The sequence below is a fragment of the Aegilops tauschii genome, chromosome 3 (assembly GCF_002575655.3).
Source record: "Aegilops tauschii subsp. strangulata cultivar AL8/78 chromosome 3, Aet v6.0, whole genome shotgun sequence".
NCBI classification, from domain to species: Eukaryota; Viridiplantae; Streptophyta; class Magnoliopsida; order Poales; family Poaceae; genus Aegilops; species Aegilops tauschii.
In genome coordinates, this window is record NC_053037.3 from 520,959,113 (window position 1) to 520,983,395 (window position 24,283).

The 24,283-nt window shown below is 43.9% G+C and overlaps 1 protein-coding gene across 2 annotated transcripts; it reads left to right on the plus strand.

Annotated features, from left to right (window-relative positions):
• The first annotated feature begins 2,912 nt into the window (after positions 1-2,912).
• Positions 2,913-6,185, plus strand: LOC109748882 (G-type lectin S-receptor-like serine/threonine-protein kinase At2g19130). 2 transcript variants are annotated; one of them, XM_020307902.4, is made up of 2 exons: positions 2,913-3,548; positions 3,666-6,185. In XM_020307902.4, exons 1-2 carry the CDS (start codon positions 3,374-3,376, stop codon positions 5,924-5,926), a joined length of 2,436 nt encoding a protein of 811 aa, XP_020163491.1. In that variant the 5' UTR covers positions 2,913-3,373; the 3' UTR covers positions 5,927-6,185. The 2 variants fall into 2 exon arrangements, with proteins under 2 accessions (XP_020163491.1, XP_020163492.1); XM_020307903.4 differs by having other exon boundaries at positions 3,245-3,548; positions 3,669-6,185.
• Positions 6,186-24,283: the final 18,098 nt, after the last annotated feature.

Here is a 24,283-nt window from a genome sequence, read left to right on the forward strand (position 1 = left end):
TCGGGCCGGGACGGGTCGGGCTTTTTCGGGCCGGGCCGGGCTTCCCATGGCCAGGTATACCCTTAGGGAAGAAAGAAAGTACAAAAATATAAAAAGAATTAAAATAATGAAGTTCTATATGGAAGAATGAATTGGTGGCATTGGCGTTATCCTTTAAGAAGAAAGAAAATGAAAAAATAAAAATAAATTCAAAGTAAGGAAATTTTCTAAGAAAGAATAAATAGTGGTAATACCAATGAATTAGTAGTTTCTAAGAAGGCATGAATTAGTGGTGTTGATATTACACATAAAAAAGAAAGAAAATAAAAGAAATCAAACAATGGCACAATTTGCACACAGTTTACACAGGCAAGAATAACCATATAACAGTGAAAGTCTCGCGAAAAACAAATATTCTAAGAAGGAAATAATTAGTGGCATTGTAATTACCTTTAAAGAAGAAATAAAATGAAGTAAAAAATTGAAACAAAATGAAAACAATGAATTTCATAAGGAAGAATGATTTAGTGGTATTGGTATTACCCTTACAGAGGAAATAAAATGAAATAAAAATGAAAACAAAATAAAAAAATTAAGTATTGCAAGGAAGGATGAATTAGGTACATTGGTATTACCCTCATAGAATAAAGATAATGAAAACAGAATTTAAAATAATGGAAATAATGAAATGTATGAGGACGAGTGAATTAGTGACATTGATATTACCCTTTATGAAAAAGGAAAATGAAATAAGAACTAAAACATATCAAAACAATGGAGTTTTCTAAGGAAAAAGAATCAGTGGCATTGATATTACCCTTTAAGATGAAGAAAATTGAAAAAAAAGTCATAGTGACAAAATTGCACAATATTTATATCAAAGTTGTTCTTTTTCATAATAAACAGGATGAAACATATAATAGTGTTTTTTTCGCAAAAAAGAAGTCTCGTGTGAAGGAATGAGTTAGTAGCATTACTATGTTACCCTAAAAGAAGAAAGAAAAATAAAAACTAGAATAAATTCAAAATAATAAAGTTTTCTCTGAAGAAAGAATTAGTGACAATGGTATTACGCTTTAAGGAGAAAGGAAATGAAAAAGATGAAATTAATAATGAGAAATTTTGCACATAAATTGCGCTTTATCATAATATGCAACAATAAACATATAATAGTGGAATTTTCGAAAATAAGAAGTTTACTAAGAAGGAATAAGTTAGTGGCATTGGTATTTTACCCTTAAAAATAAAGAAAATAAAACTAAAACTAAAAATTTGAAATGATGAAGTTTTCTAAGGGAGAATGAACAAGTGGAATTGGTATTACCTCAAGTTTGCCATATGTAATGAAAAAAAAGGTATAATAGTGCAATTTTCACCACTCTAGTGTAATTTACACACATACACTGTAGTACTTGTGTGCTTACATTTCTATTCATCCAACATGCAAAAAATACCCATGCAGAAAAACAAAAACCGGCTAAAAAATGAATAAAAGCAAAAGAAAAAAAAACACATACAAACATAAAAGTAGGAAATTTGACTTACCCCAAAAAGGGCAAGTCAAAAGTTCGCCTAAGAAAAAAAATCGACTTACCCCAAATAGTGGCAAGTCAAAATTCAACCTAAGAAAAAAAATCGACTTACCCCAAATAGTGGTAAGTCAAAATTCAACCTAAGAAAAAAAATCGACCTACCCCAAACAGTGGCAAGTCAAAATTCAACCTAAGAAGAAAAAAAACTTACCCCAAAGGCCCAAATAGAGGCAAGTCAAAAATCTGATTAAACACACACAACAGTGAAAAAAACAGCATGAATCTTGAGCAAAAAAAATCAATGGTCAAAAAATTGACATACCCATATTTAAAAATCAGACGACTTACATATAGAAAGTGGTCTTGTATTATTAATAGTTTTTAATATAAATTCAGAGCCTTACAATGAAAAGAAGAGTTTATGTTTTGCGGGTGAATGAAAAGAAGAGTTCAAACTATAGCGGGGACATATAGCAACAGTCAACCAGGGCCATGGCTACCGGCGAGGCTGGCTAGTTGTGAAATCAATCACTTAAAAAGACAAAAAAAAAAAGCAAGCAGGACGCGGCTTTTTTGCTCCTAGGTGCATATGCACCCATTGTCGAAGACACACATTTTGAAAAGTTGAAAAATTCGGAACAAAAATCCCGCGTGTATATCCGGACATTTTATGTCCGTTCACAGGGTTTCGGTGAAAAACGACGTTTTTTATGGCTTGTGTAAAAAAGATAAAGAAATGTCTCGTGAATAGTTAGAATGAAGCATCGGAAATTGTCTTTTTTACACAAGCCACAAAAAACGTCGTTTTTCACCGAAACCTTGTGAACGGACATAAAATGTCCGGATATACACGCGGGATTTTTGTTCCGAATTTTTCAACTTGTCGAAATGTGTATTTCGACAATAGGTGCATATGCACGTAGGAGCAAAAGGGAATATACCAAGCAAAAGCACGAGCTCTTTGGATATTTTTGGTGTATGTTGTTCCAGGTACGTAACCTGTGCGTCGCGCTCCGCCATTGATAGCTGGCCTCATGTGACACCGACCGGAGCACGCGCGCGGCCACTGCCCACGCTTTACTGCCCGGGCCGGCCGGACTGAGCACGCCCCACCACCGGCGCCAAGGCTCCCCTGCGCGGCGATCAATGCGACACCAACCCCCCTGGATTTGCGTGGTTTTGTGGCGATGCAGCGTCGCCGTTTGCATGTTGACGGACGATGCCCGTGTCCTGCCGAGTGAGTTAGCACTTGATTACTCCACAGACCACTCCCACTTGGCTCGACCGCTCGAGCAGTGCATGGCCTAGCTGCCTGCGACCGATACCCTCCGTCCACGTCCACGTGCACGTCCATGCCCCTGCCGTGCAACTGTAGCTCTCTCCAGCTAGTGGCTGCTACCCGCGTCGTCATAACTCATAACCGGTCGGTCGAGGTATATCGAGCAAACGAAGAACAGTGCGCACCTGCGCCCAAAAGTTCACCGGCGGTCCACCGATCACGCTTCGTCCCGTCCGTCCATGTGGAGCGCCGCAGTACTACTGGCTGGCGAAACAGCACGCGGCACCTTCCGCTGCTGCACGGCACGGCCCCGCCGGCCCGCCCCGGGACGACGGCGAGATGAGGTGAACCAAAGTGTTGGTAGTAATTCTCTCGTACGACGTCTTCAATGCCGCATTTAAGCCGGGCGTGACCGCTCAGCCGCGGACCACCTTTCCTCTGTTCCTCCCCTGTGTGAGTGATCGGCCAGTCCGAGGCGTGGCTCGCTCGATCCCCTCTCCTTTTCGCCCTCTCTTCACTGTCAGTATCTGTTGTCTTATTGCCGGCCACTGCCTCCCCTGCCGCGCGCTCGGAGGCTGCAGCAATGGCGACGCGCTTCTCCGCCGCCGTGCTTCCTTTGCTCCTCGGCTTTCTGCTCCTGCAAGGAGCACCGTCGCGCGCCGCCGACGCCGACACCGTCGCCGTCGGCCGGCCGCTGTCAGGCCGACAGAGGCTGGTGTCCAGGCGCGGCAAGTTCGCGCTCGGCTTCTTCCAGCCTGGTAAACCCACCTGCAACAACTTCTACCCCTCTCCGACTCTCCTTGGCTCTTCTTGTGGTCTTGCGGATGATACATATTCTAAATGATTGCCGTGTGACATTCATTTCGCATGCGCAGCAGAATCATCGCAGAACTGGTACCTCGGCATTTGGTACAACCAAATCTCCAAGCACACCACGGTGTGGGTTGCCAACCGGGACACGCCGGTCTCCGACCCAGCCTCCTCGCAGCTCTCTATCTCGAGCGACGGCAACATGGTCCTCCTCGACGACCGTGCCAAGTCCCCGGTACTCTGGTCCACAGGCGTCGCCTCCGGCGGCTCCACGGTCGGCCTCCTGCTCGACACGGGCAACCTCGTCCTGGCGGACGCGTCCAACACCTCCGCCGTGCTCTGGCAGAGCTTCGACCACTTCGGCGACACGTGGCTGCCCGGCGGCAAGCTCGGCCGGAACAAGCGCACCGGCGAGGTCACTCGTCTCTTCGCGTGGAAGGGCTACGACGACCCGGCGCCCGGCGTGTTCGCGCTCGAGCTCGACCCGAACGGCACGAGCCAGTACCTGCTCAACTGGAACGGCAGCATGGAGTACTGGACCAGCGGCAACTGGACCGGGGACGGGTTCACCGGCGTGCCGGAGTTGACGGCCTATAGCAAGTACCCGAATTCCAAGTACAAATTCGGCTACGTCGACGGCGTGGACGAGAGCTACTTCTTCTACGACGTCAAGGACGAGGCCGTCGTGACGCGGTTCCTGGTGGACGTGACGGGCCAGATCAAGTTCCTGACGTGGGTTGAGTCAGCCGGCCAGTGGATCCTCTTCTGGTCGCAGCCCAAGGCGCAGTGCGACGTCTACGCGCTCTGCGGGGCCTTCGCCGCGTGCGTCGAGAACGAGCTGCCGTCGTGCCGCTGCCTTCGCGGCTTCCGCGAGCGGCGGCCGCTGGCATGGCTGCAGGGCGATCATGCTGAGGGCTGCGTCAGGGACACCGCGCTGCAGCAGTGCACGATGCGGGAGGCGAAGAACGACGACGGTTTCTATGCCATGCCTGACGTGAGGCTGCCGAGCGACGCGCGGGGTGTCGTGTCCGCGGCGAGCGCTCGTGACTGCGAGCTCGCGTGTATCGGGGAGTGCTCCTGCACTGCCTACTCCTACAACGGTAGCTGCTGGCTCTGGCACGGAGGCCTCATCAACCTCCAAGACACGAGCAGCACTGGCACCGGAGGCGGCAGTGGCACCATCCTCATCCGGCTGGCTGCGTCCGAGTTCACTAGCCAAGGGCGCACCAAGACACTGATCATTGCACTCGTCATCGTCGCGGCGGCCGTGGCCGCAGTCACCGTTGCCATTCTCGTGTCAGTCTTCGTTCTGAGGAGGAGAAGGGTGAAGGCGCAAAGGAGAGTCGTGGAAGGTTCCCTGATGGCGTTCACGTACCGCGACATGCAGTCCGTGACCAACAACTTCTCGGACAAGCTCGGCGGCGGCTCCTTCGGGTCGGTGTTCAAAGGGTCACTCCCCGACGCGGCGGTGACGCTGGTCGCGGTGAAGAAGCTGGAGGGTGTGCGTCAGGGGGAGAAGCAGTTCCGCGCGGAGGTGAGCACGATCGGCACCATCCAGCACGTCAACCTCATCCGGCTGCTCGGGTTCTGCTCCGAGGGGACACGGAGGCTGCTCGTCTACGAGCACATGCCCAACGGCTCCCTGGACAGGCACCTCTTCGGGTCCGGCCCCAGCCCCGGCCATGGCGTCCTCAGCTGGGAGACGAGGTACCAGATCGCTCTGGGCATCGCGAGGGGACTGGACTATCTGCACGACAAGTGCAGGGACTGCATCATACACTGCGACATCAAGCCCGAGAACATCCTCCTGGACGACGCGTTCGCCGTGAAGGTGGCCGACTTTGGGCTGGCCAAGCTCATGGGCCGCGACATCAGCCGCGTGCTGACGACGATGAGGGGCACGGTGGGGTACCTGGCGCCGGAGTGGATCACCGGCACGGCCATCACGGCCAAGGCCGACGTGTTCAGCTACGGCATGCTGCTCTTCGAGATCGTGTCCGGCAGGAGGAACGTGGAGCAGCGGCCGGACGGCACCGTGGACTTCTTCCCGTCGACGGCCGCGAGCCGGCTCCTGGATGGCGACGTGAAGAGCACGGTGGACAGGCGGCTCGACGGCGACGCCGACAGTGGCGAGGTGGAGCGGGCGTGCAAGGTGGCGTGCTGGTGCGTGCAGGACGAGGAGGGCGCGCGGCCGAGCATGGGGACGGTGGTGCAGGCCCTCGAGGGGCTCGTCGAGGTCAGCATGCCGCCTGTCCCGAGAATGCTCAAAGTGCTGGGGGATCCAGCCAACTACGTCAAGTTCTTTTCAGGGTTGCCGTCGACATGAAACCGGATCAGTACAACACCGCGCAGCAGTGTAGTTACCTTAAGTGACCTACGCATGCACAGCTGTGTATAAATATACAAGTAGGGTAGTCTTCTTCCAACGTATTCATGAACTGTAGTGGTGCATTCTACTCCCTCGGTCCCAAAATAAATGACTCAAATTTGTCACGGAGGGAGTACGTGTTTTACGAACTAGCGAAGAATTCGTGTATGCAATTTTGCAGCTATAGCAAATGGGCTAATGTTGTGCTAATTAAGCACGTGACCACGGGTTCAAATAGCTGCATGGTTGCTTCAGAGCTGCTGCATACCAGAGCTAGACGACGACTACTACAGTATTAGAGCAGACATTATTTAATCCAATTGCTACAAGTACTCCTTTATGCATGCATGCACACTATAAATGCAAAGCATCGTATATCCGTTACCATGCACTGGCACATATGACCCTGCGTTGCAAACAGAGGAGATAATTGACGTATCTGAAATATCTACTAGTAATTGGGCCGCCACCCTGTGGCGTCACTTAAGAAGAAACTGTGCGCATATTTTTATTTAAAAACATACATAGAGTCTTTGTCTTCGTCTAAAAAAACATTTTAGAATAAAAATCCTCACCTTCATTTAAAAAAAAGTAAAAAAGAACCAACGAGTGTCACTTTGCATAATCCTTCATTTAAAAAATACCAAATGTTCTCACCTCCATCTAAAAAGAAAAAAGAAATAAATTTTTTAAAGATTTCTCACCGCGGCCAACCAGCTTACGCCGTGTGGCATAGTTGGTTGACCACCCTTCACACGTGGCTTAATATGTTTAATTAGCGTGCGCCAACAACCAGCAAATTATGGCCGGCCAGGCAGTGGGACGCACACCAAGGTCTAGCAGAAATTCATATCAGTAGTACGTTAAGAAGCATGCTACACATACAACACTTTTGGTATGGTTTTCGTACGACAATTTTGATCTTAAAGAGCCTAGTTTTCAATTTTCCATAACAATGCATATTTGTAAGTTGAAGCAATGTTTAGAATCTGCACCAAGTCAGTGAGAAAAATCTCAATAAAAGGATTCTATTAAGGACTGTGCTAACCACCAGTCGACTGGTCGTTAGCAACAGATCCGAACGATCCTAACCTAGCTAATCATCCATCGCTAAAGAAAACGCATGCAATCCCGCGTCTGCATGCCCATGCATGCAGTGTGTGGCACATGCTTGAAACTATAAAAATCAGAATGATGTCAGCAAAGATTCTCTTTATTTTAAAACTTTAAAATACTTTGTAGCTTAACCGTCGCTCCGATTAAAAAATTGTTTTCACATAAAAGATTCGTTGCGACGAGACCTTCGAAACTAGATCCATTGTTGATATGTTCTGACGACTTTTTTTCGTGTAAAAAGTTACCACATGTGTGCTACACAAGTTATCATGCGAGTTGAGATAAGTTATCATGTTGATTACACAGAAATTATCAAAGCTTAAACATGATTCCTCCAACATTCTTTGCACGCAAAAAAAGTCAGAACATATCAACATGAGATCCAATTTCGTAGGTCTCGCCGCGGTGGAATTTTTATGTGAAAATGATTTTTCGATCGGACCAACGATTTGAGCTATAAAACATTTTGATGTTTCGAAAATATGGGAGAATCTAGGATGATATCAATTTTCCTCCTCTAATGCATGCATACATGTGTAAATATAGGTTATCAGCTCTGATGTGTGTGAATTATTATGCTACTTACACGGGAGTTATCGGGGGTGGGGTGGGTATGTTTTTTAATAAAAAATTCTCTTGGGTCTAAAGTTACCGTGTTGTTTGTACATATTTTATCATCTTTGGTGTGCGTAAATTATCATGCCATTTGCACATAGGTTATCGGGAGGAGGGGACGATGTTTTCAACGACCCCCCCCCCCTCCCGTGTCAATGTTACCGCGATGTTTACATAAGCTATCAAGTCTGTGGTGCGTACATTACCACACAATTTACACATAAGTTATCAGGTATGTTGTTTACCAACTTTTTTCTCAAGTCAAAAGTTATCGTGGTGTTTGTATATAGGTTACCCTCTATGTTGTTTCTAAATTATCATACTATCTAGACAAAAGTGGTCAGACGTATATTTTCAATAGCCTTTTCCCCGGGTCAAAGGTTACCGCGGTATTTGTATGTAGTTTATCATCTTAGTTGTGGTATATTACCATGATATTTACATAGAAGTTACCAAAAATATGTTTTCAAACAACTTTTCCATGTTGGGTTATCATGTCTGTGATGTGTTAGTCATCATGTTATTTGCATAGAAGTTACCGTGGTATGTCTCAACGACTCCCCCACCCCCACCCCTGCCGACAAAGTTATCAGGACCGAGGTACATAAGTTATCAGGTCTGCATGTATGAGTTATCATGTTATTTGAATAGAAGTTATCGTGGTATGTTTCAATCCCCACCCTCGCCGACAAAGTTTTCAGGACCAGGGTACATAAGTAATTAGGTCTGCGAAGTGTGAGTCACCATGTTATTCACAAAACAGAAGTTATCGGAGGAACATTTCAACCCCCCCCCCCCCCCCCCCCCCGTCCCCGTCGGTAAACTTACCATGATTGGGGTATATAAGTTATCAGATCTGCGATGTCTGAATTATCATGCTATCAACAGAAAACTTATCCGGGGGCGGGGGTATATTTCATCAACTCCCCATCCCGCCTTTCCAAAAGTTAACATGGTGTCACCAACTCGAGATGAGTTGGTAAAAAATCTGCTTAAGTGCAGAAAAAATCGGTCGCTAAATTAACTTATTTTTATGCAAACATGGTAGAGGAGACGGGTTAAATAGCCTATTTATTTTCATTCCTTTAAGAAAAAGGAATGTAGGTGAGGTGGTTGGCTAGTTGAGTTGGCTTATAAGAGATACAAGGTTCGAATCCTGCTATTCACACTAATTTTTGCGTGAAAAAACAAAGGACCCAGCGTTGTGTTTTACGTGCAAAAATCGAGAGAGAGAAAAATGGATCAAAATCAGAGGAGATCGTTCCGAGGCGGAAAAGGTGGATCGGGGAAACAAATCGGATCTGAAACGGGTCGTGCGTGGATGCATCAGAAAAAAGAAAACTGTGGTGGGCCGCGAGACGCGGATCGTGCGGCAACGCCGTCGTACGCGCCTGTTGCTAACGAACAGTCGGCAGGAAATTAGCTTTGTCGTTCTGTTAAATGTGTTTTAGGCTATCTTTGTATATGTTTGAAAATTAATAAAAACTATTGTGTACGTTTGAGCGAAATGACCCTAGTTCGTTGCATACAAGTCGACGCTCTTATTTCTGTTGCACATAACGGTCGCACATTGCGTAGCAACGCATATATGCGTGCCCCTCCCACGTCTCTCGGTATTAATTCCTTTTTATTATTGCATTGCATGCATGCCACACCCTTGGTATTAATACCAATTCCTTTGTGCTATTCTCTCCTTCATATTTTTTGAATCTCTCATTCATTTTTTATCCCTACTAATCACACCCTTTATTCTTTTTTTATTACTTCTGTATGCCTATTGAAATCGATTATTTATACTCCCTCCAAGCCATATAGGCCCTCGAAACATATTTCATATATATAAGGATTATATAAAAGTTATATTGTGTTAGCATTTTCCAAAATACACCATAGCAATTAATTAGGTTGATTAAGTTTATACCCTGAACATAATTTTAAAGTGGTTAACAGGAACAAATAATATCACAGTTGGAAACTACGCATTTTTCTGATCAAATTACATATACAAGTTATTTTAATCCAAATTACGGTTGCAAAGTTATAGTATAATCATGTTTAACATATTCTCTGTAAATAATAAAAGTCAGGGACCTAAAGGGCTGAAAACAGATTGAACTGGACCTACTGCAACTGTACGAGGAATACTAACCGGCGCTCGGGCGCGCAAGATAGCGGCTGCCGCAATTGGGTTGAAGCCCAACAGAGAAAGGACACTTAATGTTGGACCATAGGTTACTTAAAGAAAAATCAGGGTTTTTTTTTAATATGACGGCGGACGGGCAGAAACACTTTCTACTTTATTAGTAGGTATATATGTAGATATATGCTTTGCGTTGATCCGTATATTTGTTTTCACACATACGTAGTAATTTTAAAGATTATTATAGGGGCAGGAGAGGGAATTAATTATAGTCTATTTCATTTAGAAGACTTCATGCTAAATCATAAAAAAAACACAGAATAAATATTTCGGCCATGACAAACTAATACTCTTAAACGTCTGGCTTAAATATGTGGAATTAATATCAACATAATGTCCGGGTTAAAAATTCATTGTAAATAAAAGTATTGCATGCAAATTAGAACAACATAGATATTTTGACGATGAATAAAACAATCGTGAAGTAAGCAATATGGAAATGATAAAGAAATAAATAAACCTCGGTCTAGAAATGAGTAAAAGACAAAATAAATAAATAAATTTTAATCGAAGGAAGAAGGAATTGTGGCAGTGTTGTTACCACAAAGAAGAAATGCAAAAACATAGAAAGAAAGACTAACGAAATTCAATCTAAGGAGGAAATAAATTCAAGGGAGAAATAATTATAGAAGTGATCTTACTTAATAGAAGAATGGAAAAGACAAGAAAAATAAGAATACATTTATTTTTGTGGAAGAATGAAGTATAGGGATGGTTTTAACCTAAAAGAAACAACAACAAAATAAAAGAAGTTAATTTTGTACAACTGTGCCGAACATTAACAATCATGAATACTTATTGTCCAACTATTTTCTTATATGTAGGAATTAGAATAAATAAAAGCTGCACACAACTTACACAAAACATGCACTATTATGTGCCGTGCAAGAACAAATGTGAACTAGTGCTACTTTGATAATTATCAAGAATTGTAGAAGTGATCTTACTTGATATAAGAATTTTCAAAAATAACAATAAATAAAATTATTTATTTTTATGGAAGAATGAATTGTGCGAGTGGTTTAACCCTAAAATAAAAAAAATTGTACAACTATGAGTAACGTGAACAATCATCAATACCTGTCATCAAACTCTTATCTTATATGTAGAATTATAATAAATAAAATTGGCACACAAATCATTCCAAACATGTAGTATTATGTGCCGTGCAAAAACAAATGTAAACTACTGTTATTTTGATAATTATTATGATTTAAATAGAAAAGTGAAAAAATGTTTTTCATTTGACGTGCCTAATGCAAAATCAAGTACTGTCACAAGATTGCAAACATTACACACACTGTCGCATTCAGAAATATATGAGAAAATCCAACAAAAAAAGGAATGGACATAACTAAGATCTAATAAAACAAAATAAAAACAAAAACATTTTTTTCCTGAGTTAACATGAATGTGGGGCATTTGTGTTACCTAAAAGAAGAAAGAAAATGAAGGAAAAACATAAAAGCAAATGATGACAAAAAGTTGCATACAAGAAAACGACAATGATATAGTAGTGTAACCTTCATATATACGCTTTTGTTATACTTTGTGTTCAAACAACAACAACAAAAAGAATTGTGTCACGAACACACACAACACACGCATGCACGCAAGCACACACGCACACGTGATCCGCTTCTTTTACACTCCCTCTATAAACAAAGTAGTCTATAAACGTTTATAGACTACTTTGTTTATAGAGGGAGTAATTTATTAATCAATGATACATTTGGTATGTGGACCTTGGGCTGCTTCAGCCATTACACTTTTTATGTGGGCTTCCGTGGGTTAGAGAAAAAATTGAAACAAAACCAAGCTTTTTTTTCACGTGTTCTGGTGCATGCTAGAAGAAAAAAGAAATTTGACCGATACAAAACCTAGTTTTAGGGACCCAAAGAATAGCAAAACTGACAGTAAACACCAGAAGTGAAAGCGCGCTTTGCCGCGCCACTGGATTTCCGCAACCAATATAGAGTACACACATTAGTCTTTGTCCATCGGAGAACTCAGAAAACATAGACACCACGTGCAAGTATGTGTGAACTATTTGCAAAAATATAACTAAATTTTAGAGTTGGTCTTTTTTTTGAAACGAAAAAGACTCAAAAACCATTTTGTCTATTTATTGAAACACTTACATTACGGGTTTATTTGCATTTGAGATAATTTCCTATTTGGACTTCAGCTTGAAGCCTCTTCTTAATTTGTAAATCAGTCTAAAAATAGAAAAAAGACACTTGCTAGCTATGAGAAAATATTTATGTATACCAAAATAAAAAAATATGTGAAATTTAAACGTTTATGTATTATAAAAAAGTGTTCCTATATGTGAAAATGAATGCTAACATAAAAAAAATCCATTCATGTGGATGACTCTGGATCCTTCGAGAACGCTTACTACTCAAACGCCGCTCCAGTTAGTTTAGTCTCCTTCTTAATCTTTCCGTTTGTAGTTTAGTAAAATGTCCTTTTATTCATTTTCCCTAGCAATGTACTAGAGTATATTATTTCAAAACTCTGGCTTGGGTTCGTACGAAACTACGGATGATGTAGTTACATGGTTTGTGGTGACTTCCTATTCGGTTCCTGTGGGGTCAACAAACATTACTTAGCACGAAATTGCTACAAAGTCCTGTGCACTTGCAGGACATGACCCAACTCCTCTAATACCAAAAGAATAGTGGGAAAAGGAGATATGCAGGAGATGCTCTAAGCGACATACTTGGAGGCGATGCCTGAAGAAAAAGTTTAGTGGGTCGGCTAATGGCGTCGCCCTTTAACATGTAATTTTTTTGCCATTTTTAAATCCCAAATTTATGATTTGTAAATCAGTCTAAAAATAGAAAAAAGACACTTGCTAGTAATGAGAAAATTTTTATGTATACCAAAATAAAAATTTTATGTGAAATTTAAATGTTCATGTATTATAAAAAAAGTGTTCCTATGTGTGAAAATGAATGCTAACTTATATAATGTTTTTTCATGTATGGGATTGTGACATGAAGTAATGCTCATTTATATAAAGAAATATGTTCATGCGTATTATTATTTTTCCTGTATTTAATGAATAATTCCAGGTATTAATATAAAAAGAAATGTAAAATAAAATAAACCCGAAAAAATGAAACTGAAACTGAAAAAATGGAAAAAATGTGAAAAAGTAGAACAAACAGAAAACGAGACAAAAAAAAAGAAACAGCAGCACCAAGGCTATCTATCCTATTGGGCCCGGCCGACACTTTGGGCGAGAACACTACCCAAAAGCCCGTCTTCTTCCTACTAGCCGTAGGGGGCTTTAAAACCGGCCTCGCCTGTCATCCTTTTCCCCACCGTCTTCTTCCTTCGTCCCGCTTCTTCCTCTTCCTCCGGCTTGCCCAGATTCGTCCTGGTGTTGCTTCCTGCTGCACCTGCACCATGGCTGCTCTCCCTCCTGCACCCCCCTACTTGGCGGACTTCCTCACCTACGGCTACGATGCTTTCTGCACGCCCAATAGATTTTGCATGAACTACATGACCCCCATCTGCTCCCACTGCTGTCCCAACCATGCAGCGGCGCATCACGGGGCGCAGTACCGAGATCCACGGTGTCCAGAGGTGCGTTTCGGAACCCCCCTCCCACTGTGAAACTTACTAAGGTTTGCATCATAAATTGCTCAAAGCGATCGAAATTCGTTAGGTGCGTTTCATGGACGGGGGTTTCGGGCATTGTGTCGAGTATTTCGATGCAAATAGATGCGGCTACAAGTGGGATCAGATCCACAGGGTTAGGTACGGACAGGAACTTCTTGTCCCGCTCCACCGACGAGCTGGTGCGCAGCAACGCCCAGGGCGAGTCCGCAGTTATTGCAACAAGTGCAATGATCCTATGGTTTCGACAGAAGCGTCGTGCTCCACCGAGTGCAAGGTTGATTTCTCTTTTCTTTAGGTTCTTTGCTTTCTTGCCAAGGTTCTTTGAATTCTTGCTTTGCGCCAAGGCACCATGTTTCTTGTTTCAATTCGGTTCTTTACGGTTCTTGATCTTGCCCCATCCACTTTTGGCAGCTCGCGGTGGTCGACGAAGGGAGGCCTGCAGGGAGGGCGAAGGCACAGGCCATGGTGAATGCTGACTTCCACCAGCAGTTCTTTCCCGATAGGTTTTGTACGCTGTGCAGGAGATTTTACGCCTCGGCGTTCTGCGGCACTCATGCCCAGTCGCACCATCCGGGGCAGGGCGGCGAGATTATCAGATTTGTGCGAGCCCAGGGGATGGTGCTGACGCCGGTGGCGGGAGTACTGCCCGCCCATGTCGTTGACGGCGTACAGGTAAAAGAGTCAAGTTTTCTGTGCAATTTCGTCAATTCCGGATTGACTATGCTGAGATACAAACTACTTGATCAGGTCATCTACGTTGGTGGCATCCCGATGGTTCCCATTCTCAGCCCTGCGGTGCCTGCCGACCTCGAGTCCGAGAACATGTGCCCCATCTGCTTTCAAGTAATCGGAGCCGGCAACTTCTGTTCTTTGCATTGCAAGGTAAGTCAGTACTGGCTTACTTGATCAATGGAGGACAGTGAATGCCAATGGCAGGATAGATTAGTCACCGTGGTTCCCTTTTCTTAATTTACAGGCCACTGCTAGCGACTGGCTTCCGTTAGTATGATCGAGCAAAGAACTTGAGACAGGGTGCCCTGAGTGCTGACAGAGTGCCAAGGGTGCTGACAGAGTGAGGATGATCGGTTAGGGGACTGACGGAGCGAAGACAGAGTGCCCGAAGTCCAGACTAGCAGGAAGGGACGAAGCTGCGCGCGCGCGCGCGTTGAAACACTGTCGCGAGTGTCTTGGATGATCGTTCCCTTTTATTTTTCTTTTGGACTTGATTACAATTTCGTGCTGAAGTTGGAGGTTTACTGCAATTTGTGAGCTGATTACAATTTCGTGCTGAAATTGGAGGTTTACTGCAATTTGTGTGCTGCGAGCCTGCGAGTAGGGCCCTAGTTGCCTGTGAGACAGAGAGGGGTGGGTGAGATCCGGGAGGGAGATTCCCCTGTGACCGGCCGCCATCGTCGGAATCCGCCACTGCTTTCTCCTCCTCTTCTTAGGTTTCTCCGGCCGCGGGCGCTGCGCTGATTTTGTTTGAATCCTCGAATTTACAGTCTCGCATCCGCGGCTCGCCTCGCCGCGACTTGGGGGGGGGGGGGGGGGGGGGGGGGGCTGGTGGTGCATGGGTGGGTTTGCTTTGGAGTTCGTTGATTCAAAATTTTTGCTCGCCCATGATTTGATATTTGCGGGTACCTGGTAACTGTGTTCTGCGGTGGTTGCTGGGAAGCCCTTTTACATCCGGGGGTTGCTGATAGAATTCAGAGTCACAGGCCTTTTTTCTTGTAATTTCAGTCATTGACAGTTAGGTCTGTCCATGTGTTCATTAGTTCAGTCCCGTTATTTCATTTACCATACCATGTTATTGGGATTGTCACTAATAATTAGATAATGACAGCATCCATATTGCACAGTCCAGTGCTGCAGTTTGCTATTAGCTAGAATCTGCATAATGTCAGTGGACTAGTTTTGGGGACTTGCAGCGATGGTCTGTGCTTCCTTCGTGTGTGGGGAATCCCCTTCCTCGGTGGCGGAGGTGGAGGTCTGCACGTTGTGCCGTAGTGTGGAGGAAGAGGGAGCTTGAAGACATCAGCAGTGGCGGGATTGGAGTGGTGCCATGGTTCAATCATGTCCGTCTGTAGATGGCTGTGCTTTAGTAGTAGAAGAACTTCCTGCTTCTTTGATATAATCCTTGTCAGCAAGTTGCAATTTGCTGACTGAAATATTGTTAACAGGTTAGCACTTGATTCTAGTAAATTGCATTGGAAACCAGGTGGGTTGGCACCTGAAGCAATGCTTGTAAATTATACACAAGCAACTCTTGAAGACCTGGGCGATTTTATGCAACAATGATTAGCCAATGAATTTCCTTGGCATGTCGTCTTTGGTGATAAAAGCCTGTGGCCAGATAAAATTAAGTGGTTCTATGGCTTAGGCATTATCTAGATTAACTGAATCAGCCGATCAAAGAACTCTGTGGTGATTGTAGATTTTCTTCGTATTTGCGCATTGACGAATGATTCTGTCACCAACCAGCAGGTCTGGGTGTATGTAGAGGGTCACCAATGTATTGTTTTCTCCTTTTCTGTCGCCCTGCTAGATCTCTGTATCTTGACTATCTTCCTTTGATGTGCCTTTTCCCACTGCAGTTTCCTAAAATAATTTTTAGTTAGTTGGTCATATGAGATTCATTTAGAATGTTGATAGTTTTGTTTAGCCTATTAGATTCAGTTTGGTTTAGTAGCTTTTTCACTGGGTCTGGGTAATGCCTGTTGCAGTCCCCTGTCTGGGTTGATTGATCATTGAAAAGTCACGTTCACGCATTTGAACTGGTATCTTGTCAATACTTGTAATTCTTACACGGAAGATCTGTGGGTTGCTCGTGTGCTGTTACGTGTAATTTTAGTTGATGCTCCCTCGTTAAATGCTTGTGTTAGTTTCTCCGCTCGTTTTTGCCTGATTCTGTTCTCTGCATCTAGATGTTTGTGGTTTTGATGTTCGTGTCCTGGGTTTCTTCAGCTAGCCGTTTCGATCTGAAATTTTAGCTGCTAGTGGTTAGTTTGTAACCTGATTTATGGAGATTTATGTTAGTTATCTACCCAGTAGCTATTGATTTTTAGATCTGGTATCCTTTTGCTGTGAGTTGAGTTGCTCTATGAGGTGAGGGTAGGTGTCTCTGTTCTTGTGCTGGGAGAAAATTAGTTCATCATACTACTTCACCTGCTCGATCGAGGTGCTGTTTGTAAATGCTATTGATTATGAAATAGCAGATGAGAGGGAATCTGTTTTTTGTATCGATTGTAGTGGCAGTTGGATTTGTCTTTGTTCTCTAGTGCTTGTAATCCATGTGGGTGAGGGTGGTAGTCTGTGTAAGTGTAACTTCGTGGTGCTGTGTAATCCATGTACTTCGCCTGTTCGATCGTGGTGTTTTTTTGTAAATGCAATGTCTGTATATAGCCCTGCTCCTCCAGTGTGCATTGGCAGCAAGGAAAAAAGCAAGTTTCTAGCTAGCTATTTCAGGAAAAAAGCAAGTTGCCTGCCATTGTAATTTATCTTGGTTGGCAGTGTATTCCATTGCCATTTACTGTAGGCTTGCCTTTGTAATTAGTTGATCGCCTCCATAATATACGTTGCTTGTGAGTGTATATTTTCTCTTACTGTTTTATATCCAGTGATAGTACCATAAGCACTTTAATGTGTTCTTTTTGTCTTCTAAAATGCAAATTGTTTCTAGAACAATAGGAACTACCCACGATAGTAATTTCATTGTAAAATGTAATAAAAGCCAGAATGCAGTAAAGCGTGGACTATGCATTATCTGGATTTTTTACAAGGATTTTTTATAGTAATTGTCTTACACGACTACATTATTTTTTCAACCATAGTTCTTGGTGTCTTTCCCAGTCTAGTCTTACAATCAGTTTTGTGCTGTTTATTTTGGTCATTTTTACAGTGCCTATGTTTCTGAATTACATTGTAATCTAACATGTAATTAACAAACTAGGATGCAGTAAATTTTGGAGTTGTGTAATATTTGTGGCTTGTCTTTCTTGAGTATTTGCATCCATTTTAGAACCATTTCTTTTATTTTTCTATGTTTTGGGTGGTATTGCATTTAAGTTCACAGCAGCTTCATGACTGTAATTCCATTTCAATTACAGTGTAATCTCCTCTGAAATTGCAGTTTAATCACTGTGCAAATATAGTGTTGTTACAATGTAATTTCAGAGTAATCACAGTATGATTTTTAGGGTAATTACATTGCAAATCACAGTGCTATTTTGATGTAATTACAGTGCAAATTCACTTAATTTACAGTGTTGCTACAATGTAATTTCCAGGGGAAATCAATGTGTAATATACTGAATCAACGTTTGTGTCAGAAACTTTGCCGTGCACAAGAATTTCTGCTTGTCTACTAATTTCAACAGCTTGATAGTAGTAATTTCAGTATTTCTGCTACTGTAAATTTTTGTTTCTTTTGCCCTAGTGCTTTTCAAACCAAACTGACCAGTTTTTTTATTTTAACTAGAGTGCTCTGTGCAATACACTCCGTGGATAGAAAGAATTTGTGATCTCTGCTTTTGGTCTTCTGATATTACAGGTTCTTAGATCTCAGAAAAAATCACTAGGCATGAGAAAAGGAGTTGGAATTGAGTGGCTTCTGACATGTGGATCGTCTCGTGTATGATTGTCTCTTGTACGAATCGATTTTGAAAAATTTGACGTTGTCTACCTAGCTGTTCCCAACCAGACAATATATATATTTGTAGTATGGCTGACCTTGTTTTCTTTTATATTATGTTCTTGATTTACATTGTTGGTATCTTATTTTCTTGTTTTCTTCCTTTATTCATGTGGAACAAGGCACGGTTGTGGCGTCTTTACATTGAAGTTTATGAAAGTGTGGCTTACAAGGACTCAAGGTTCTAACCATTTTCAAGCGCTGACATTCCCAACTTGAGGATAAGGTATGCTAATGATATGTTTTTCAGCGAGTTCAACAGCGTGGATAAGTTCTAGTTACTGATTTCCCCGCAAAAACAAAAAAGATTCTTTGCTGATGTAAGCACTTCTTATTTTTATACTTTAAATTTCGGTAGTTCTACTCTTGGTTTCGGGGAGAACAGCATGCGCCTGTTAGGCTGTGTTTCTGCAGACCCGCCTCAGCTGGTGATTTCGTCGGCGAGTATACCGGGTCTGAGCTGATTATTCGGCTTTTGACTTTCTCATTTTGTCGGTATACCCACCTTTGGTAATACGCTGTGATATGTTTTAACACTGCCGCTGAGGTCAAACTGTTGAGGTTGCAAAGGAATCTTGGATCTGACAGAACAGACTTGGATATTCCACACTAACCATGTCAAGCGGGTCAGCGGGATATGAAAATCCTTGTAAATAGAGTAGGCCGCTGAAGGTGTATGTCTTTGTGGATCCATATGGAATTATGGCCTCCAACTGACTTGGGGTATCTGGACCCTGATGGTCGTGCAAAATCATCATACCTTTGTTGTCGGTCTCACCTTTTAACGGTCATGATTTTCTTTGTCAGGATACCTTGCTGAAATAACTTGGCCACGCCTGTCCTTGATACTTCGTATGACCATGGATGTGATTAGTGCAATATTTTTTGACATTATTCCTTATGCATGTTTTCTGACCTTGGTTTGCATACATATGACATATACTCGGGGTTTGTAGCTATACGGAGCTCATTGTTGAGGCCGATCATACAAGAAGGTGACAAGGTTTTAGGACATCTCCTTGTCAGTTGCGGGAATAATGACCTTAATGACCATTGTCAAGACGGTTGATTCTGTGATGTCATCCCCAGATCTTGGCGATCCTTATAATTCATGAGATGTATTTCTGCTTATTTTCCTTTGCCTGACTCGTGAAGTTGTGGGATCCTTCCTTTCCTTAGGTATATCTGCTGGATCCTTGCCGCATCTCGTATGAGTGACTGATCTGACTGGAGATACATGCTCACCATATGTGTGGAAAGGTATGTAGCCGAACATTTGATTTCTGAAGAAGACCTATGTCTTGACTGACTTGTACTTCTGACCAAAATATTGCCGATCTGACTCTTGAGATGTACTGCCATATACTGCCAATCTCACTGCATAATCACTGAGGACGGTGCAATAGTGTGGTACTGACGCAGACTGAATAGCTTACGAGAGAAGTCATCCGAGTAGCTTGCTGAGGAGAACTTGTTAACTTTTGCTCAAATCTTTTGTCTGGGTATCGTGCAGAAAAAGGCTCTATAGCTTACACATGAAGCTTGGTCTGATTATTGTGCTGGAGAAGTCTGAGTTTCGTACTTGAGAAGCTTCTCCTCGGTTTTGCTTGTTGAGAAAGATTCATTTCCGTCTGTTAGAAGCTTTTACCGAGGTATCTTGTTGAGAAAGACCGGGTATCGTGGACCGGAAATTGTTCACATATTATGCTAAGGAAAATTGAGGAGCCTTACATCATAAATTTCTTCTGATAGCGTGTGGAAGAAGACTGAGTTTCTTACATCCAAAGCTGCATACTAATTTGCAGACTGAAATCTACACACACGTCCATAATATTCTGGGGCTGATTATTTGCATGAGAAAAATGGTTTGACTGTCTTCCTCGAGCATATCACATTCTGACTTTATTTCGGATGATAACATATTTCCAGCATCATGCATTGTTGAGCCAAAACTTTGTATATGATCCATACCTCTGTCTGAAAATATACCGTTGGACTTGTACCTGACTTGTCTTGCTGTTGACTTGATCATTACTGTTGTGAGGATTTGGTACTGATGGGGACTTGATTTATCAGTACTGTTGAGAGGAGTGCACACTGATGCACAATTGATTATCAGCCTCAAGATCAGATATTTCCCATTTTACTGCAGACGACTGGGAATTCCATTCTGTTTAGCTGAGTTTCCAAATATTTAAACTCCTTGTTGCTTCTTTGAGTCCGGTGTTGGTTGATGAGCAACTCTTTATAGGGGAAAAATAATGTAACAACGGGGCCCAAAAGAAAGAGGCAAAAGAAAACTCAACTAAACAAAAGCACACAACAACAATTAATTCACACACAATCAATGCCACATTTTACTGCTAGTCACACAATATGCATGCCTACTTAAGCACACAAATCTCGCGGGATCTCCGGTTCTACGATCTAGCATGCTGTGACGATGTGCACGAGGACGAATAAATGTGTGGAAGAATTGGTGTAAACAACGCTACACCAAGTGCTAGCTTAGCCAGGTAGCAACCTTGACTAGCTCGGAGGCGAGGACGCACTCGGTAATCATGTAGTGGGACACGAAGGTCGCAATCACATTATTATCAAGCAGACGGAAAAAGATCCGTACTCGTCCAAGGAATAGGGTAGCGAGGAAAACTGAGTCTGCTGGCATTGCCCTTTCTTGATAACTAAGATCATTAAGGGTTGCCAACACGACAAAATAAAAGAGCGATTCGGGATAGGAGCATGTCTATCACCAAAACAAAATGAGGCTGAAGGAAGGAATTCAGCGCGATACCTGAGCACCATTTTTGCAAACAGTGTCGGGATCACTTGGCATCACTCTGCTGGGACAGAAATGACACCAAACACCAAAGAACAGGCAAGGAAAGAAAACTAGGGAAATGCAGGGGCTGAGCTGTAGTGGATCCGAACCGATGCCAGCTACACTCACCAGATAAACCGTTAGTAACAAATAATAAGGCTATATGCATGCTATGCAACAAACAAATGCAGCAACCAAATGCGACAAACAAGATAACCTCTAAATTACCGATTTCTACTGGTTTCTACCGCTCGCGCTGACTAGGGCGTCCTACAGCCAGACCTGCTCTGATACCAAGCGCTGTGGCACCCAGTCTCAGAGAAACTGGAGTGCCCCGTATTCCAGCCCAGAGATCGAGGAGAAGTCTGTGGAATACGACACTGCTTGACATAGAACAAATCAGCTCTTATTACAAGAATAATAATACAAGGGTCTGATGTTACAAAGAAGCACATCAGCACGGCGACACTACGCCTGCGATACTACACTTGCTCTATGCTAGCAGCAAAACAATCTCGTAGCAGCGGAATACTTCTAGCAGTGGAACAACGACGAAAGTGGTGAATCTCCACTCCGCAGGGACTCTGGCTGGGACACGATCTAGCTCGCACGCACGGCAACCTCGACAAGAAATCAAGCAATCATGGCATCACCTGCAATCTTGCATGACACGCCAGGTCAGTACATAGAATGTACTTGCAAGCTCACAACAACCATAAACATCAAGGCAAGACAATAACATAGCATTAACAGGTTAATTAATTAACAACTACCAAGATGAAGCAACTACTAAGCATGGTATGAAACTGATACAATACTGATAAATCACCATCTCAGATCTCCATAACCATATCTCTCTTGGATAATCGGCCAAGCAATATACCATCTCGGTCACCTCGTGATCAAAACCAAACGGTGATCTTTCCGGCGATCACTACCATGACCAACAGTTGGTCTCAAACGGTGATCTTTCCGGCGATCACTACCACGACCAACACTTGGTCTCAAACATCATCATCAACATCCTGCCAATCTGTACTGCTCAAAATATCAACATATGAATCACCTATAAGTCATTCCGTCATGTGAGTGTTGATCGAACGGTGTGACCTTGTACGAACCCATGCCCATGACTGAGGACGCGGCTATCGATAGTTTAAACAAACACACTCTGCAGAGGTAGCGCACTTTACCCACACCACAGAATCCATGGCCTCGCACTCCCATTCGGGTGGACCAACGGCATTCCGACAAAACCGATCTACTGCCATGACACTCTCCCGGCCACTCCGACTCACTCCCCAGTGGGCTAGTCCTGGGTGGCCCCGTGTCTACCAAAGACACAACGACCACCGTTGTGGCCAAAACATAAACGTCCCACACGGGGACAACCCGGGTTCAACAACAACAACGGGCACACAAGGCTTATGTCCGCCTACCTGATCAGGGTAGCGCGCGCCCATAACCTTCCCTCGTTGGAGGCACCGGCGAGAGGCATGACAATAGCATCGCATTAGGGCCTTCCCATAAAGGCAAATGTGGTTGCACTGGAAAAGCCCCGTTCGGTGGCACCTGACCAACTTGACGGAATTTATCCCCAAACATATAACTGTGCTAACTGATACTCCGATATCAACTATCAAACTATAATCCAAGTCATAGCAATATCCAACAAATAATCCAAGCATACTATCGATATAACAAAATACTCCAAGGATAGCATAACACTTCTATCATCATAAATCCAAGAACAATAATACTACTACTCAAATATCAAGAACTAGATATCCAACTATGATCCACATGCAAGCATCATCTCCAACATCATACTCCAAAATATAATAATCAACTAGCATCATGATGAAAATATTACTAGCCACTAATAATCCAAAGGCAGCATGACATCCAAAGCAAATACTCCAAGATATCATATCCAAAACCACCATGAAACTAATCATAAAAGCCACTAATAATCCGAAGGCAACATGTCATCCACATAATCATCAAAATGTTAATCCTAGAACTCCAAGCAAATATCATGGCAATAGCAAGATCAAAATAATACTCCGATAAATGCCATGAACAAATCACAAGTAGCTAAAACAATATTTTAAACAAGTTTAAATCAAGAAACCATGTCACTGCATTGCAATCATGCAAATGGAGGGTGTGGCTTTCCTGGGGATGAAGAATACACCGGGGAGAAGCGCAGATAGATCGCGGAAAGAATCACCGGAAAACGTTCTCTCTCGGAAAAATGGTCATTTTCAGAATGTCAAAACATCATGAAAATGTTACCAACAGAACGGGCTCGATGAAACGAAGAAGTGGGCTTTGGATTCACCTCATTTGGAGTTACGAGTAAAAAGTTGTGAGGTGAGGAAGTTCAGGGACTAATCTGCAAAAATATCATCACAAACAAGCCCCTGAGTGGATAAGGCAGAAGCAGATTTTGGAAAATACGCTTTCCCGAGAGGAAAGCACATTTGCGCCCGAAGAACAAATGAAATAGGCTTACCCAAAGAGGAAGCGCACTTCATGCGATACGCTTTCTGCAGATGAAAACGCACGCGCGCGAATACGTCTCCACTTGCCACGTCAGCGTCAGCGGGGTCAACCCCCCGGGTCACTGACTGGTGGGGCCGCGGGGTCCACGCGCTGGGTCAACTCCCTCCTCCCGCTCCTCCTCTTCTTCCCCCCGACGCGGGCGCATAACAGAGGGAGGGGCGCCGGCGCCGGCGCTGGCCTCGCGGCTCCGGCCAACTCCGGCCAAGGGGAGGCCACCGGCGAGCGCGGCGCGGCCCACCGCATCCATCCATGGGGAAAACAAGCCCCGGGAGGAGTGGGGAGACGGCGACGGTTGGTGAAAGAAGGAGACAGAGACGGCGGTCGATCTTGGGAGCCGCGGCCACAGGCACGCCAGCGAGGAGAAGAGTAGATGGAGAGATTCGCCGGGGTGGAGGGGAGCTACTGGAGGTGGAAGCAGGAGGGGTTGGGCTCGGTGCCACTCGAATTTAAGCTGAGCCTCGCGGCGGCCATGGCGGCTGAGAGAGGTGGGGAGGGGCTCTGGAGCTCGAGGGAGAGGTCGGGGAGGTTGCTGGAGGTGGTGTGAGGCTGGTGTTGAGGTCGAATGGCCTCGGGGCTGGCTATATATAGCCGCGGGCGAGGAGGCCAAGCTATCGTCGCCGTGGATACGTGTCCGGCTCAGCGGACGCGTGTGCTCACGCATGGGCTCGACGG